This window comes from Vulpes vulpes, chromosome 7, assembly GCF_048418805.1.
Source record: "Vulpes vulpes isolate BD-2025 chromosome 7, VulVul3, whole genome shotgun sequence".
Lineage (NCBI taxonomy): Eukaryota > Metazoa > Chordata > Mammalia > Carnivora > Canidae > Vulpes > Vulpes vulpes.
Window position 1 is genome coordinate 7,011,740 of NC_132786.1, and position 18,015 is coordinate 7,029,754.

At 51.1% G+C, this 18,015-nt stretch overlaps 1 protein-coding gene and 1 long non-coding RNA gene across 3 annotated transcripts in view; one reads left to right on the top strand and one right to left on the bottom strand.

Annotated features, from left to right (window-relative positions):
- Positions 1–7,821, top strand: part of TRPV5 (transient receptor potential cation channel subfamily V member 5) — a 30,046-nt gene extending 22,225 nt beyond the window's left edge. The window contains exons 13-14 of one of the 2 annotated variants that reach the window (XM_072762636.1): positions 2,854–2,960; positions 3,635–7,821. In XM_072762636.1, the coding sequence (XP_072618737.1) occupies positions 2,854–2,960; positions 3,635–3,652 (125 nt within the window). In that variant the 3' untranslated portion in view covers positions 3,653–7,821. The remainder of the gene's footprint in view (positions 1–2,853; positions 2,961–3,634) is intronic. The other variant, XM_072762635.1, reaches the window with a different exon arrangement.
- Positions 7,822–9,553: 1,732 nt separating this feature from the next.
- On the bottom strand, positions 9,554–17,748 carry LOC140599602 (uncharacterized). The gene is made up of 3 exons (XR_012002431.1): positions 17,664–17,748; positions 10,384–10,452; positions 9,554–9,673 (listed from the first exon to the last, which is right to left on the bottom strand). It is a non-coding gene; the product is annotated as an uncharacterized lncRNA (long non-coding RNA).
- Positions 17,749–18,015: the final 267 nt, after the last annotated feature.

Below are 18,015 nucleotides of genomic sequence, written 5' to 3' on the forward strand. Positions count from 1 at the left end.
GGAAGTACCTTTAGTGGTCCTCTAATTGAGCTCCTACCCAGCGATCAATTGTTCATTAGTCAAAGGGTCATTTAATATCTACTTTAATGCTCATTAGGATGTTATTATATGGATTTGGAGAGTGGCTGGGAGGAGGAGAGATTTTTCATATTCCAAAAGTTTTTGTTGCTACAAATGTCCATGTTGCTTTGAGCTGAAAGCCATCTTTCTACAATTCCATCCTTTAGCCCCAGTCTTTTCTTCTCATATAACACAGAAAACACTCTTCTGTATGAACACCATTCAGACTTTTGGACACAGCCATCATTTATCCCCTCAGACTTTCCATTCACTTAAAAATGATTACTTAGAGGCTGTAATGTGTCGGAAAATGTCTAGGAGCTGGGAACGCTGGGATGAACACAACAGATGGCATCTGTGTCATCATGGAGCCTACAGTCTGTTTGGGAACTCTGCCATTAAACAGTGGACTTCCCGGAAGCCTGTACAGTGACAGTAGTAAAAGTATTACAGAGAAGTAGAAGATGCTAAGAATAGGAAACAACAGAGGAACATGATAGGAAAGTCAGAAAATGCTTTCCTTTTTTTTTTAAGATTTTATTTATTTATTCATTAGAGACATACACAGAGAGGCAGAAACATAGGCAGAGGGAAAAGCAGGCTCCCTGCAGGGAGCCCGATGTGGGACTTGATTCCCAGGACCCCAGGATCACGACCTGAGCTGAAGGCAGATGCTCAACCGTTGGGCCACCCAGGCATCCCAGGAAAAATGCTTTCCTGATGGAGTGACATTTAAGATGAGTCCCTCAACATTGGTAAGAATTAACCAGGAAAGAAGAATCAGAGAAAGAGATGAAGGTTAGAGGTTGTATCAATCAAGACTCCTGGTTACAGGGACAGAAAACCAAACTCAGACAGACTTGAAAGAAAGGCACTGGGTGGAGGATATGTTGGTTCCCATAACTGGAAAGTTTAAAGAACTAAACTAGCTCTAGGCATATCTGGCCAGAGTCTGTAGCTCCATTTCCCACGTGACATCAGTTTCTCTGTCCTGCTCTCCTATCCAGATTCTCCTAAGTCAGTCTCTCCCATCATGTTGGTGAGATGCCTTCTAGAAGCTCCGAATTCCCAAAGGAAGGAGCAAATGTACTGCACTGCACAATTCCAAGGGCCCCTTTCCTGTTGTATTCTGCATGCCTCCTAATGCTGCGCCATATGTACCCCCTCAGAGAGCATCTTTCTTCTGAGAATCCAGTCTAAGTTCCATCTCACTGCAACAGGTTTGAGCCATAAGTGCATCCCTGAATTTGAGGTTAAGGCCAAGGACTGGAGAGGGGTGATGATGGTGGTGGAGTTTAGGGGAGATTAGGCTAATTAGCCAGGCCTGCGTGCAGTCCAGTCTTCCCTGACTGATGGACAGGGTGGTAAAGGGGTTATGCTCTAAGTGGAAGAGGTTCTGTTACCAGAACAAGGTGGAGGGGCTGACTGATGGCATAACAGGACACATAAATGTCCTTTCCAAAAAAATATTTTATTTATTTATTTGACAGAGAGCACATAAGCTGAGGGAGTAGCAGAAGGAGAGGGAGAAGCAGGCTGTCTGTTGAGCAGGGAGCCTGATGGGGGGCTCGATCCCAGGACCCTGGATCTGCATCCTGAGCTGGAGGCAGACACTTAACCTACTGAGCCACCCAGGAGCCCCTTAAATGTCCTCTTCAAGATAAAGAAGGAGAAGAGCTATATAGGGAAAGGGAACAAATGATTGAGCGCTCTAACATTGGCAGGAACTTGGTGCAACTAAGAAATTGAGAAGAAGAATATGACATGGGGAATGGGGCTACTTTAAGCATTACTAATGCCTCTAACTAACCAAGACCGTATATAGTCCTTTCAAAACTAGAATGGTCTTAATAGGATTGAGGAATCCAGTATAAATCATACCTTTCCTTGCTTTGGACACTACAGTGTCCAAAAAATATAATTTGGGTACCATAAATGGTACCTCAAATTGAGTCAGGTGTCTTAGCAGACATACCATACACCCTTACCAAGGTCATGATCAACTAGAACCCCTGCATCTTTGTTATGCAACTTCATTCGTGAAGCCCCTTTGCTGTTTTCCTGTACTTACACAGGTACTTTGGGTTTAAACATAAACAGAGGACCTCACATTTGGTTCTCTTAAATTTCACATTATTGGTTTTTGACCAGCATTCCAGTCTAGTGAGATCATTTTTATATTGCTTCTGTCGTCTCACATTTTGTATATCCCTCCCCTTTTGTGTCACAGGCATATTTGATAAGCTTGTCTTCTATGTTTCATCTAAGTAATTAATGAGGGCTGGTCAAAGGACAGAACATGTGACGTGCCCCTGGAACTTTCCCTGCCAAGTTTACAGTCATTAACCTACTCTTTTTCTTTGTAGGATATGGGTATTTAATTTGCTGCAAATTCCCTGAACACTGGTAGCATCGCTTCATTCCCCATGATCATAGAGGTTCTGTTTAATCATTTTATTTAAATCAAGATAGCTAGTCTATGGCTTGACTTTAAAAAAGCAAATGAAATTAGTTTGGAGTGACTCATTTTCTATGAATGTGAATAGTAATGTAGGGGTCACAGTTTTATTGAAAACACTCATAAGATATTCTCTCTCCTTTTACGATGAATGATGAGTAAAGCACGTAGCAGGATGCCTGGCATGGGCTAGGGCATGGCTAAAGGACTGTCATCTTCCCAGTCTCTGGTGTCCTTATCTGACAGGTTTTTCTTTGTTCCCTATGTCGGCAGCCTCCAGTGTTCCCTGAAACCTCATGACTTTCTGAGTCTCCTCTACCTCTCACTCCTCCCAGGTGGTGGCCACCACGGTGATGCTGGAGCGGAAGCTGCCTCGCTGCCTGTGGCCTCGCTCTGGGATCTGCGGGTGCCAGTATGGGCTGGGGGACCGCTGGTTCCTGCGGTGAGTGACTGTGTGTACGTGTGAACTGCCAACAAGTGTGAGGTCATGGGAGTAGGGTGACCAGTTCCACATCTATTACACACCTTTTCATTCCTAAGATCCCCAGTTGGACTCAAAGAAGACATCACTCTATAAAGTGAGACTGCATTAACCTGTTAGGAAAGGTGGGTAGAGCCAACAAGGAGGATGACAAGGATGACAAGACCCCTGATAGCTGATGCCAGGCTCTGGGTACATCAGGGCAGTAACATCTGGGAGGCCATATATGTGTCCGTGCTCAGATGTGGGCATGGGCAACCCAACTTGCTCTAGGTTTCTTACTACCTGACCCTCGTTTCTAGTATATTGTTGCCTTGAAGCTAACCTTCTCCATACTCTACCTTCAGCTCCTGACCTGGCTCTCCCCCCTCTCTCCATTTTCTCTTTCGTGTTCACTATCACACACACACACATGCCCCACTACCCTCCAAATCCTGACTGCTTACCTCTTTGGTCTCTATCCCACGTTACCCTCCATTCTACTGAATTTCCCTCCATTTGATCCTGGGACTCTGGTCCCTTCCTTCCCCTGTCCTCTTGATTATGTTTCTTTCATGCATTCTTTCCACCTCTCCTTCCCATCACAGTCCTTTCTCTTCACCTCAACTGAGTCCCTTCCTCTTTGCCCTCCTCAGAGTCGAGAACCACCATGATCAAAATCCTTTGCGAGTGCTTCGCTACGTGGAAGCTTTCAAGGGTTCAGACAAGGAGGATGGACAAGAGCAGCTTTCTGATAAACAGCCCTCTGTTTCTGTGACTGAAAGTGGGACCCTAGCCAGAGCCTCTCTGGCCCCCCCCACCCCTTCCCTGTCCCGGACCACATCTCACAGCAGCAGCCACCGGGGCTGGGAGATCCTTCGTCGCAACACCCTGGGACATGTGAATCTCGGGCTGGACCTTGGCGAGGGGGATGGAGAGGACAATATCTATCATTTATGATGAGGACCCGTGTTACTGTTGGCCTGGCAAACAGGTGGGCCTAGATGGGGGGCAGTATCCAATGTTCATGCCTCTTAATCATGGGGAGGGGCTCAACAGAATAATTCTTAAAGGCCATGTCTCACCCTCCACATCAGCATTTCTGGAGATGGGCAGTGGGCATCTGTTGCCCCACATATCTCCCTGGTTCCTGGAAGTCCCACATCTTGAGAAAAGAAGGTATCTCTTCAAGCAAAGTTGGACTTGGCCATCAAAGACAAGAGGTAGGGGTATTAGACTGTCATGTGAATCATCTCTCTCTCTCTGCCTCACACAGGCACTAGAACGTAGTAAGCTGTGAAGCCTGCCTGGTCCCACAAGGCTTACCGTGGGAAGAGCCAGGTGTGGCACTGAGGTCCGTGGACCTTCCCTTTGCCTTATACCCCTGTAGGACTCTCTCCTTACCTAGCAACCAAACCCCAACTAGAAAACTTCAAGAAGAAATGTTCTTTACCCTTGTCTTATTTTTAAAATAATTCTATTATGGGAAAATACAGATAACATAAAATTTACTATTTTAACCACTTCCAGGGATACAATTCAGTGACATTAAGTCCACTTATATTGTTGCATCACCATCACTACTCTTCATCTTCAGGACGAGTTCATCATCTGGAACCGGAACTCTTGTACTCCTTAAACATGAACTCCCCACTATCTTCTCCGCACAGCCCCTGAGAACCAATATGCTACTTTGTGTCTATGAATTTGCCTCCTCTAGGTGCCTCAGGGAAGTGGAATCATGCATTACTAGTCCTAGTGTGTCTGTTTTATTTTGCTTAGCATAATATTTTCAAAATCCATCCATGTTGCAGCAGGTATTGGAATTTTATTCCTTTTAAAGGCCAAATAATATTTCACCGTATGGATAGGCCGTATTTTATTTATCCATTCATCCCCTGATGTCGGGTTGTTTCCACCTTCTGGCTATTGTGAGTAATACTGCTATGAACATCGGTGTATAATTCTCTTCAAGTCCTTGCTTGCAGTTCCTTTGGGTATATCCCTAGATGTGGAATTGCTGGATCTTATGACAATTACTATTTAATTTTTTGAGGAATTGCCACACTGTTTTTTGTTTTTCTTTTCTTTCTCCGTCTTCTTCTCCTCCTCCCTACCCTCCTCCTCTTTCTTCTTCTTCTTTCGATAATAGCCATCCGAATGGATACGGAGTAGTATCTCATTGTGGTTTTGATTTGTATTTTCCCAATGACGAGTGACAATGAACATCTTTTCATACATTCGTTGGCCCTTTGTATATTTATTTTTGGAGAAATAGCTATTCGAGTGCCTCAGCTATGTTTGAATCGTGTTTTTTGTTGTTTTTGAGTTGTCTTATCCTTGCTTGTTGAGGTTCACAGTCTAAAGTGTTTGTATCTCATGTGTGTTCAGGTGTATGTTTAAATAAGTGTGGTAAATTATGCCTTTCTGTGCTTGAACAGCTCAATCATTTCTTTTATGGGACTGTCCTGGGTATGTCCCTCAGGTGGCTCATTAGCAGCTCATCATCCTTGTGCATGGAGTTAGCAGGCTCCTGGCTACGTCTCCTGCAGCAGCCAACCTGAATTGGCTCCCTCTGCCCCTGTGCTGAATTGTGGGGTCGCAGCAACAATGCAGGGTGGGCCATCCCTCTCCAGGGTGGAAACTGGGAGCCAGTGTCCAGGGCACCCAGTACCGGGCTTATGGCAGCCTCCCTCTTGTCTCCAGTCCTTTGCATCTCACCCCAGCCCTATCAACACCCTCACGCAAAAGCCATAATATCTTTTAGGAAGACCGTGGTCTGGAATAGCCAAGAGGTAAGTGGGATTTGTGAAACTGCCAGGATCATCTAGGTGCTCCTACAAAGCACAGATGAGTGTGGAACAATGAGGGATCACAGGAATGCACAGGCACACGGTTCTACACGCTGGACCACAGGCAGGGTTTCTAAAAGTGCTCAGTCATCACGACTCCTCTTATTTTCCTTACAATAGAAGCGCTTCCTCTCTTGTGTAAAGCTAAATTTCCATCTGAGTTCCACATTCAGTTTTCTTTCTCTCTCTTCAGACGGCCATGTCCATCGCCATCCTCTTTTGTGTATCTTCTCATTTGTGTATCGCACTCCCTCCCTCTCTGCTAGCCCTGGGGGTCAGCAAATAACCATGCTCTATTCTTTCCCATCTTCAGAGGAAAGGCAAACACCCTCCCTCAACCCTTCTCCCTCCTTCCAGCCAGCTATTGCCCTATCTTTCTACTCCCTCTTCAGGGCCAAGCTTCTTAGAGAAGCCTCCATTGTCTACTGACCTCACACTGAGTCCTCAACCCATTGTGATTTGACCTTGCCTCTCCATGCTGCTGACATCTCTCATGTTATCTACCTCTGGCTAAGCTCGCCAAACAGTTTCAATCTTGCCTGAACTCTCAGTAGCCTTCAGACTGTAGTCGGCCACTCACCACCGTGATCTCACCACCTTAGTGCCACACACTCCTACCACGCTGGCTGCTTCTCTTCCAAAATCCCTTAAATATTTTTGGTCCACAAGGCTCTCTGTTTTTCTCACCACCTGGGCAGTCTCATTTGCTTCTGCAGGTTGTATTAACATGCACATGTTCATGACTCCCCACTCCCTATCTTTGGTTCAGATCTGTCTCCTAAGCTCCAGGCATGAACAGCTTGGATGCCTATCTATTAGACAGCTGAACCTGGATATTTTACAAGCACCTCAAACTCAACATGTCCCAAACTGAACAGCTTTTTTTCCTCACCAAACCTGCTCCTCCACCAGAGTTCCCGACCAAATGGTAGGCAAAGTTGCCTAAGCCAGAATCCGGGCGTCATCTTCAACACATTTCTTTCAACTCTCAGATCCAGTAAATCTCAAATCTTGTGGATTCTGTTCCCTAAAACATCGACCTTGAAAAGAATTCATTTTGATTAGATAATACAGGACATAGCACAGAATTCAAAGAGCACGTAAGATATATAGGCAAAAAAGGCTTTCCTACCTCTGTCTTGGCCCCTCTGGTATTATCTCCAGGGACATTCATCAATCAAAGTTTATCCTTCTAAAAAGACTCTGTGTATACCCAAGCACATGTATGTAGGTATCCCCCTTAAAAATGCATATAATGGTACAGTTTATTAGAAAACCAATTTTTGCTCTTTTTTTACTTAATACATTTTGAAGACTGTTCCATACCAATATAAAAATCTTCCATTTGTCTCTCTGCCTCTCAGAACCCTTCTGTGTTCCAAGAGTAGGTTTCTAACTGCTCTCTTTGCCTGCAGTCTCAGTTTTCTTTAATCCATTGTCCACACTACGCCAGGAGGGTTTTTTGTAAGAGGTGATTCCTGTCCCAAGTGTGGTCTTCTGGAAACCCTCCATAAGCCGACCCTGGGCAACCCTCCAGCCTCCCCACACCTCTCTTCTCTCAAGCTTTTATTTCACTGCCCTGGATTTCTGTTAGTTCCTGGATAGTGCCATGTTCTTCTTCTTCTTGGCCTTCACAATCCTCTGGACCTTTCTACCTCCCTGCACCATTCTCCCTTCCATCTTGCTGACTTCCAGTCATCTTGTTGGTCTCAGCCTCATGGTCGTACATCGGTTGTGTGTGCTTGTGTGGGGGTGCTGGCCCGTAGGCTAGTTAGAGTCCATCTACTTTACGTTTCCAGGCTACCCACATTTTCTTTTGTATATGCATCCTGTGTCTTATCTGTACTTATTTGTTTCAATGTCTGTTTTCTTTAGTAGACTGTAAGCTCCACAAAGACAAAGATGGTGTCTATCTTATTCATCACTGTGTTCCCAAAGTCTGGCATAATTCCTAGTACAATGTAGTGTGCAATAAATATTCATTAACTAGATCTATGAATGATTGACCGGTTTTTATTCTAAGCTCTCTCACTGGCCATGCTTGAGTTTTTTCCCATCTGTCAAAGGTGGTAAAAAAAAAAAATACCTGCCTTTTGAGTGGGGCTGTAATAATCAAGGTAAGTACATAATATGGTTAGAAACACTTTGAAAAAGATAAAAAAACAATGCAAATGTGATTACTGGGGAAATTTTCAGGTTAAATATACTTCTGTGTGTGTGTGTGTGTGTGAGAGAGAGAGAGAGAGAGAGAAAGAGAGTGGGAAGGAGGAGGAGGCTGAGGAAGGGATGTGGAATATCATAAGGAAGAGGGAAAGGAGGGAAGAACCCCAACAGCAAAGCCCTGGAACAGATCTTACTGAACCTCTGGTATGTGGCACCCTCTGAAAAAAGCATTCAAGGCAATAGACAAGATTCTGCACCTGCCTCTGGAGCCCAGGTGAGAAGGGGGAAGCAGCGTGCACAGACATCGATGTACTGCACAGCAGACGCAGCAAGCGAACTGTGTGCGTGTTAAAATAGTCGGCAGGTGTTTTGTGCTGCCAAGCAGATGCCAGGTTCATTTACAGGCTCCTGGGATAGGAAATGGGGAACAGGGCAAAAGAGATGCTCATGTTCCTGTCTCAGGAATTCTTTGGGTACCCCCAAACAGTTCGCATTCTCCTTCCCGTCTCCTCCCTCCCCGGATGCGGAAAACTCTAGCTCCTGGGCACCTTGGAGAGGAGGGGCAGGAAGGCACAGGAGGTTTTGCTGCCGAAGAAGGCATCACTGGACTTTACAAAAGGTCTTCTAGCTTGTTTGCAAAGCATTTTATTGACAGGTTTCTGGGTTCTGGTAGGAATGGCTGGGTAGCCCTTGAGGAATGGGCCGCCTGCAGCCTTGGAAGGAAGGGCAGAGGTCGGTTCCCTCCCGCCTGCTGGGCTGGAGGACTGCAAGATAAGGTGGGGCGCTGGGACACAGACGGGGCGGGGAGAGCCCAAGCACAGATGAGGAAAGTAAGCGCTGGCCCAGGGGTCCTGGAGGGCGGATGCTCCAGGTGGGCGAAGAAGGGGCACCGGAGGAGGGGCGGACTGCGGCATCCTCTGGACCCTGGCCCCCCCCCCCCCAAGATCATTCAGTGGGTAGCTGAGAAAATGCCTCCACGGGGTGTCAAGAAGCCTAACGAAGGCGAAAATGAGAAATGTGCAAGGAAAGGAATACTTGAACCCGTGTCACCCCAACAGGAGAGGCTGGCCCCCTGTCTCCGCTAGGGAGAGGGGGGTGCGGCCAGGTTAAAGCCACCTGGGGCAGGACCGGACACACCTGCCTTTGTTTGTGCCACTTCTCTGTTAACCCTGGCACTGAGGAGGCGGCGGTTATGGCCACGGGGCCCGAGGGAGGGAGGCTTGTGCAAGGCCTGGCTGCAGCTGGAGGGACGGAGCGTGGGTCCCCAGCTCTCCCAGGCTGCAGGGCTCCTGTGAGGGGGGATCTGAGCCTGCGCTCGTGCCCAGCGATGGGTGATGGTTGCGGCCCCGCAGGGCTTCGGCCCCTTCCCATCCTGCTGCTGGATGTGCTTCCAGAACAGCCTCCTGCCCGGGCTGTGGAGCCCTTTAGGGATGACAGGTGCAGGTAAAACCCAATTTCAGTTCCCGCACTCTGCTGCAGTATTAGCTGAGGCCTTCTGCGTCATCCACCTGCCGCGGTTGTGACAATAGTAGCGGCACACGCCTGAAAGCACGTGGGCCACCGAGGTCTTACTGATGTTACAAGTTGGCATGGCAGTTGTCTCTGCCTTGTGCGAGTTCACTTCTCTCATGCTCTCACTCCCTCTGCTGTTCCTCAACCCTCACCGAGCGCCTCCTCCTGCTTCAGAGACAAGAAGGTAAGGGAGAGAGAGAAATTGGTGACTGTGGCTCCATTAGGTGACTGACCTCTGACCAAGTCCTCAGAGACTCCACCCAGGGTCAGAGAGCATCACTCCCAGATGGATGAGGGCTAGTCCCTCCTCCCAAGGACTCCCAGACTCCAGCCCTTCTCACCACGTAAACCAGGCCCAGAGAGGACAGTGGCAAATTGTTCCTCCTTTGCCCAGACATGAGGAACTGTCTGCCTCTTCACCTTCCCTGCCCCTCCTCGTGTGAACCTGGTGGACAAGAAGACAGCTCCCAGGCCCCGTGGCCTCTGTCCCAGACCCTCTGGGTCTTAGGTCAGGGGTCACTGCCTCCCCCGGGGTCCTGGGCCAGCCAGGAAGGGGTCCTCAGGATAGGAGGGTGGGCTGGAGGGAGCGGGGACAGCCCTAGGTGCTTCAGTGTACACCCCCCGCCCCGAAGCTGCTCACTTCACCTTCCAAGGTGCTTCCAAGGTCATTCTCTCTGTGGTGTGCGCTGGGGATTGACAAATACCCCCTTTCCTCCAAGGGGACACACACACACATACACACACACACACACACACATACACGTGCAGGGTCCCCTGCCTCCTCCCGTTGTTCCCCTGTCACCTTCTGGGCCGCTCTCCTGCACACCGACCCACCTTTCCCTTTGGGGCCTAGGAAAGAAAATGTACCCACTAAATACCTTGCAGTTTCCTCGGCGCAGACCATTCTCCATAAAACACAATTCAACATGCACTCTACACCAGGTGCTCTGATGGGGACAAAGAAGACACACTGTGCTTTGACCTCTTCCTGTGAGGCTCCGCCAGTGGGGAGATAGGCAGGTAAGGGGACAATGTTAATGCCGTACTCTTGCTTCGCACAAGGGCACGAAGAAGGGAGATCAGGCACAGAAGAGGCGGGACCAGGCCCCACAGAGTGACGGCGGTACAGGGGGAAGACAAGAGACAATGGGATTTTGACTTCCGCTTCAAGGGATGAACTGGAGCCTGTGAGCCAGATAATCTGAGGCCTCTCCTGAACTGGGGCAGGATTGTCGTGGTCACGGGGCCTGGTGGGAGGAAAATGCCACAGACCCTATTTCTTCCCTACTCAGTTCAGTGGTGAGCCAGGCAGTTCAGTTTGATGAAACTGCCTCTTTGGAAGGGACAAGGGGTGGGTGAGGTCAATGGGATGAACCGTATGGAAACCCATCCTGTGCAGGCGGCAACAGGTCAGATCTGCTCTGGTCCCACGAGGGGTGGGACTGGCCCATGGGAGGGTAAGCTGGTTACTGAAAGGGCTCCAAGACACAAAAGCAGCAGCAGAAGAGAGGGACAAAGGACTAGAAACAGAGGCTCTGACTGTGGATTTGCTGTGGGCCAGGAGCCTCACGCGGGTCACCTCCTCACGAGGGAAGGGGAGCTCCTTGCCTGAGGTCACATGAGTATGACTCTGCTCATTTGGTGGGCAGGAAGCTGAAGCCCGAGCGGTGGCCTCCTTTGCCTGAGCTCAACTAGTAACCAGCAGCGTCTGACTTCAAACCCAAATGCATTTGGTCTCGAGGCACGTGCTCCTTCCCCTACAAGATTCGGGGTCCCTGAAGCAAGAGAGTCTAACATTTCTACCAGAAAGTGATTTCCTGGCTGTTTCAATTTCAAAGACTCCCACCCAAGCAACAACGATAAAGCAAATGACTTGTATTCATGCGACACTGTACATAGCGTCTTCTGAGTCCATTATCCTCTCTAAGCCAAAGAACCACCCTTTAGAGTAAATAGGGCAAGATTTCTATCCTCACTTTACAGATAAGGAAGCCAATTCTTGGAGAGATTGTGTGATCGAGGTTGCTGATCTCTCCAATACAGGGCAGGACGATAATCCGGGCTTCCGGGCCCCTGGAGAGACCTGTCACCACAATAGCTCCCTCGATATCTGGTGTGGACAGATGGGCAAATCCAGACCCAGGTGGGAGGGCCGCCAGCCTCTACACCCGGCCTGCAGAGGATGGAACTCAGAGGCCCCCAGGCGTGATGCTAGCTCACGGCACTTGCATACCTATGACCCTACATCCATGGCCCCTCCCACCCCTGGACAGCGTGCATTTTAACTTGAGTCACATACTAGCACCTTCCACATAGGCTCCGGTAGGCAGCCGTGTGCTCTGACGTCTCCTGTACTCTGGTCTGTGTGTAAGGCTTTTAGGCCCAGCCCTGACTGCGTCATGGTTCCTGGACTTCCCTGTAGCCTCCTGGACACATCAAAGTCAGCTCTTGGAGCTGGGAGCCTCAGCAAGGCCAGGAGAAGGGGGAGGGACCGGGGAGGGCAGCCAGGGGCCTGAGAACTGTCCCAGGGGCACAGCGTGTGGATGGCAGCGCTGGTTCCCTGGGGCCTGTGACCAGATCCCTAACAGGAAATTCCACCGCGTGCCCCCCTGCAGGTACCAGTACCAGCCACACGCCCCATGTGCACCAGGTCCTCCACACGGAGGGCGCCGTGTTGGGGGAAGCCTATGCGTTGTGGGCTCAGGTGGCTGGGGAGGTGCCCGACAGCGAAGAGCTTTTTATTTCCAAGTGTCTCCTAACGACCTCAGGCTCTTGGGGCCTAGGAAGGTCCAGAATTGCCCAACAGCCTTCTGGAGAATGCTCCTCAGTCCCTCCCTTGTACCTGCTGGCCCCCTGGCCCCTGCCTCTCCACCTTGCTCTCAGCCTCCCACCACGCCCTGCTCAGGTATCTGCCCCACAGTCTGCTTGGCCACGTGGGGAGGCCTCCCCTTCTTGCTGGGGTCCATCCAAGCCCAGCTTTGGGAAGAGGAGTCCCAGCTCCTGCCCAGATCTGCCTCTCAGGGTCCTGGGCTCGAAGCCCAGCCCGTTTCTGCCCTCCCCGTTCAGCTCTGTACCCAGCCGCTCCTTGAGTCCTCACCCTGGGCTCCCAGACCAGCCCTCGGGAGGAGGCAGACCGTTTGCCCTCACCTTCCCTTCCCGGTCTGCACGTGCCCGTGTGTACGCATTCAGCAATGGCCCTGCTTTGAGAACAAGTCTGGCATTTTGCTTGGTTTTTATGACGAAGTTTCTGGGGTGTCTGCGTGAGTGCTTGAGCTAAATAAATAGAATTTGAAAGAGTTCTTATCACGGCCCATTGCCCTTTCACTGAGTTTGTTCGGGTGGGGACAGAGAAAGAGTAAGAAGTGCAGGTGGGGTCAAATCTGGGGGAAGATCGCTGATAAAGGGCTGCCACTGAGGGCTGCTGCGGAGAAGGCTGTGGCCCCCAGTTTGAGCACATGCTTTTGATTGGGGGTTTTTAATAACAGTGATCCGATTTGGGATAATGGCTATGTAGACCCTTTCTCCTGAGCCCCAAACCAAGGCTGTTTACTCAAGGCCCAGCGGCCCCACGGCTCCTTCCTCGCACACCCTGAGCCCAGCATGGGGAACGCTGCCCAGAGTGAAACAGAGTGGAGTGGAGAGCCAGCCCCTTCCCACCCTGGCGGATGGCCGCAGCCTCGTCTCTGGGTGTCAGCGCTCTGGGAATTGTGGGGTGGGGGGGAGATTTACCCTCTCTCCACTTACAATTTGGGGGGTCACGGGATCTTGCCATTTGTAAAGCTACAGGGTGATCAGAGCCATGTGGCCCCAAGTCCTGCCTGCTGACCTTCTCTTTCTCTTCTCTGCTTGGAAGAGCATCTGCCCCAGTGATACAGAGACAAAGAACACACAATCCCCCCCCCACCCCCCGAGAGAGAGGAGGTTGCTCTGAGCTCCATCCTGTCCACACTTAGGAGGTGAGAGGGGCTCCCTGGGGAAGCGGAGTGTGGAAGGGAACAGGAAAACTTGAGAACTGAAGAGTCCTTATATTTGCAGATCAGGAAACTCAAAGGTAAGTGACTTGGCCAAGGTCCCACAGTGATTTCTGGTCCAACTGGGATTGGAATGCTGCTGTTTTGGTTACACATCTTGCTCTCTTTCACCTCTTCCAGAAACCAGCCTCATGGCACATTTGGCATATTTGGGAAGGTCTTTGGGGGCTGCACACCCTCAGCCTCTTTCGCAGTTGGCTGCAGCACCTGCTGGAGAGGAACCTCTCTGTTCCAGGTATGGTGGGACGAGAGAGGGTAGGGCAGGTGGCTGAGCAGAGGGGTCTGGGTTTGGGAGGAAGAGACCTCAGGGTCTGGGGGAGGGGAGGAAGTGCAGGAGTCTGGGACTATGTGGCCAGCAGGAGGGCTGTGGACTTTGACACGCTCTTGCACACTGCCCTATCTCCAGAGGGGCTGGCCCAGGCCTTGGGCCATAGGACTCCAGTCTCTAGAGGCCTCAGGGGAGAATCAGAGGCAGCTCAGGCTCCTTCTAAAGCTTCACCTTCCAGATAGAGGGTTTAGGAGACAAGATGCTCTGAGAAGGTGATGGAGGGGCTACCAACCCAGGGAAACCCCGCAAGGCTGGCTCAGAAAATCTTTCATTCGAGGTGGAGTGGAGGGAGGGGAGAATCTGACAGTGGAGGGACATGGGCATGGGTCAAGAAGGATGTTCCTTCCCCTACATCCCATAGTCCATATGCCCACCTTTGAGCACATTCTGAAAGGGGGTCATGGTCCAGGAGAACCAATGGCTCCTACACCAGACACCGGAACACAGATGCACATGTACACACACACCACAACCGCTCTAAAATCTTGCTATGCAGGGATCCCTGGGTGGCTCAGCGGTTTAGCGCCTGCCTTCGGCCCAAGGCATGATCCTGGAGTCCCGGGATCGAGTCCCACATCGGGCTCCCTACATGGAGCCTGCTTCTCCCTCTGCCTGTGTCTCTGCCTCTCTCTCTGTGTGTCTTTCATGAGTAAATAAATGAAATCTTAAAAAAAAAAAAATTTCTCTCTCCCTCTGCCCCTCTCCCCTGATTCTCTCTATATATTAAAAAAAATAAAATAAACTCTTGCTATGACCTACTGCTTCATTTGACACCAGGATTCCTTGCATAAATACATGCCAGGTGCCATGTGCATGCCTAACTGAGGAGGTGGAGTTAGCAGCAAGCTGCTGTTGGTCGCAGCATCTCCCCTTTTTCCTGGCCCCGTTTCTGCCACCAGCTCTGCTCCCCGACCGTGTTCTCCTGGGCCCTGACCAGATGTCTTCAAGCCAGCAGAGGCTGGAGCTCCTGCACAGCATGCCCCATGGCGGGGGCGCTTAGGCCGGCCCAGGCTGGACGTGCAGGGCACGAGCGCAAAGGGATGAAGCCACAGTCAGCAACGGGACAGAGGGGGCTGGGGACGAAGGCTGCATTTTGGCCAAAAGTATGTGACAGTCGGCAACAACATAGACCTCCTGACCTACGAAAGCTGAAGGAACTCAGGTAACTCCTCTTTGGTTAGAATCGCAGGATGAGGGGCACCAGGGCAGCTCAGCGGTTGAGCGCCTGCCTTCGGCTCAGGACATATTCCCAGGGTCCTGGGATCGAGTCCTGCATCGGGCTCCCTGCACGGGGCCTGCTTCTCCCTCTGCCTGTGTCTCTGCCTCTCTCTGTGTCTCTCATGAATAAATAAATAAATACAATCTTAAAAAAAAAAAAAAAAGAATCGCAGGATGTTTGAGTTGAGGAGAAGCTTAGAGGGCTTCTAGCACAAACTGCCCCCCGGGGACCCCCGATCCAGTGCTAGAGCCCAGTGCATCTGGCTCCCAGTCCGGCTGCTCAGCAGACCACCATCTGCAGAGTCCCTGGGCGGCTCTGGGCGCCTGCCTGCGTGGGGGGGGCAGGGGTGGGGAAAGGGCGTGTGTGCGCACTTGTTCACCTGCTGACCTGCCGCCCGCTCCCGTGCAGCCTTCATGAGCTGGCACACAGGGCTGTGAACCCAGTGACTGGAACAAACTCCAGGCTGAGTGAGCAGCGGCTTTGACCTCGCTGCCCTGTGCCGCCTCCATCCTCGCAGCCTCTCGCCTGCTTTTCCTTTGTAGCCAGGCCGGCATGCACCGCACACCCTCACAGCGAAGGAGACACCCTCCTGGAAGGTATGGGCAGCAGGCGTGGCGTGATGTGGCCAGCTGGACGAGGACACAGGGAGCAGAGATGAAAGAGGAAAAAGAACCAGGGGATCCAGAGAGGCCACTCAGAGTCGTGGACACACACAGCCCGTGTCATAGACCACCGCTCACACACACATGCACACCCCCATACCCATCATACACCACAACCACACACATGCACACACACACTCATACATAGACTGCACATGCACACAACCCACATCATAGACTGCTGCTCACACACCACATACACACCTGCTTCACATCATACTCTACAACCACACACAGACCACACACGCCACATCATAGGCCACCATTCACATACCACACACACATGCACACACACACACAAAGCATATCATACGCTACAACCCCACACTTACCACATGCACACGCACCACATCATATACCACAGCACACACTTGCATGCACACCTGCACACCTGCACACCCAACATACACATGCACACAGACCCCACATGTGCTACTACACACTCAGACCAAGGTAGGAGATACAATTGCAAAGAGAGCCAACGAGAAAGGAAAAACAGAAACAGAGAGACATAGAATAAACAAAAAGGGACAAAAACCAGAAAAAGAGAAATAGATACATGCGTTTGCCCGAAATCAGTGGTTCTCAATGGAGAGTGATTTTGCCCCCCAAGGAACATCTGGCAATGTCTGAAGGAAAGGGGATCCTCCTGTCACCCAGTGAGTGGCAGCTAAACATCCTGCAGTGTGTGGGATGGACGCACACTAAAGAATGATTTGTTTCAAAATAGCAGTGGTGCCCAGGGCAGCAGTCAGCCACAGGCAGCCCGGAGCCCCAGCCGGCTGTGCTCCTGTCCTGCATGCACTGATACACATGTCATCTCCCCAGCCCCCTCCAGCCTTGCCAGTGCGGAGTGGGCTGGGGAACCCTGCGAGGCTCCGAAAGACAAAGGAGCTTCAGGGCATCCTCCCTGCCCCTCAGAGCCAGCAACCCCTGGGGGAACAGGGGATGGGGCTTTCAGATGTGAGAGGACCTGTGCAGGCAGGGTCACCCAACCCTAGGCCCACTTCCCCACCATCTAAGGACATGATGTCAGGTCCAAGAACTGCGAGGGCGCTAGTGACAGAAGTCTGAATCCAGCAACCTGCCCCCGCTCCTCCCAGCCCTCTATGCCCATTTTTTTAAAAAGATTTTATTTATTTATTCATAAGAGACACAGAGAGAGGCAGAGACACAGGCAGAGGGAGAAGCAGTCTTCCCTCAAGGAGCCTGATGCAGGACTCGATCCCAGGACCCCGGGATCATGCCCTGAGCCAAAGGCAGATGCTCAACCCCTGAGCCACCCAGGCGCCCCCTCCATGCCCTTTTTGAACCTGTTCTCAATTTCCCAGAAGGAAGTCGTGGCATCCCACGCAAAGGCAGCAGCAGGTGGAAGAAGTGGAGGAAGGAATGACTGTCCTCGGCAGCCTCCCTCCTCCACAGGACAGATGCCTCGTTGCCTTATTCCCTTTGCCACCTGGGACTGACCTGGGGTCTTTGCCTGGGGCTGAGCAGTTGGAGAAGGTTGGGGGTCAGCGGGTGACACACGCTGGTTTAATGGGCACAAAGTTCCCAGTTGAAGGTTTGGGTCCCAGCGCCTCCCCCCGCCCCAACCTGAACCCACTGACCCCTGAGTGGGTGGGGAGAAGCTAATTGAACTGCAGTGTTTGCTCAGGGCTCTATGGCCTGGCCTTGGGCCCAAGAGCAGGGATGGGAGAGTGGCTTTCCCTTAGATTTGAGGGCGGCCCTTCTATACCCTGCCCACAGAGATACCTCACCCTGCACCCAAGCTTCCCCCTCTCTCCTACACATCCACACCCGTGTGCACACACACACACACATACACACACACACTCCTCACTGTGTCCTCCAGCTCTCTGAATCAGAGACAAGTAGAAAAAAAAACAGACTCTGAAGCTAGGGAGTGACCCACACATACCAGTGACTCGAGATGCCCAGACACCCATGCCCCAGGCCATCAGGTCCCTGCTTTGCCATGGGACTTTGCATAATCCAAGGCTTTGGTCTCCCTCCAACCGGAAGGCCAGGCCAAACCAAGTGACCAGGATGGCTCCCAAGCTGTTCCTGTCCGAATTCCGTGCGGTGGGACCAGGACGGGCTGTGCTTTCTGTTATCATTCGTCCCAGAGTCTGTGCAAGCCACCTCACCTCCCTGGGCCTCCATCTACCCACCCACTGGGGATGTGGGAATGGGTATGAATCTGGCCGCTGCCGCTAAATTGGCTATGTGACCTTGGATGATTTACTTTACCACTTTGGACTTTGTTTTTG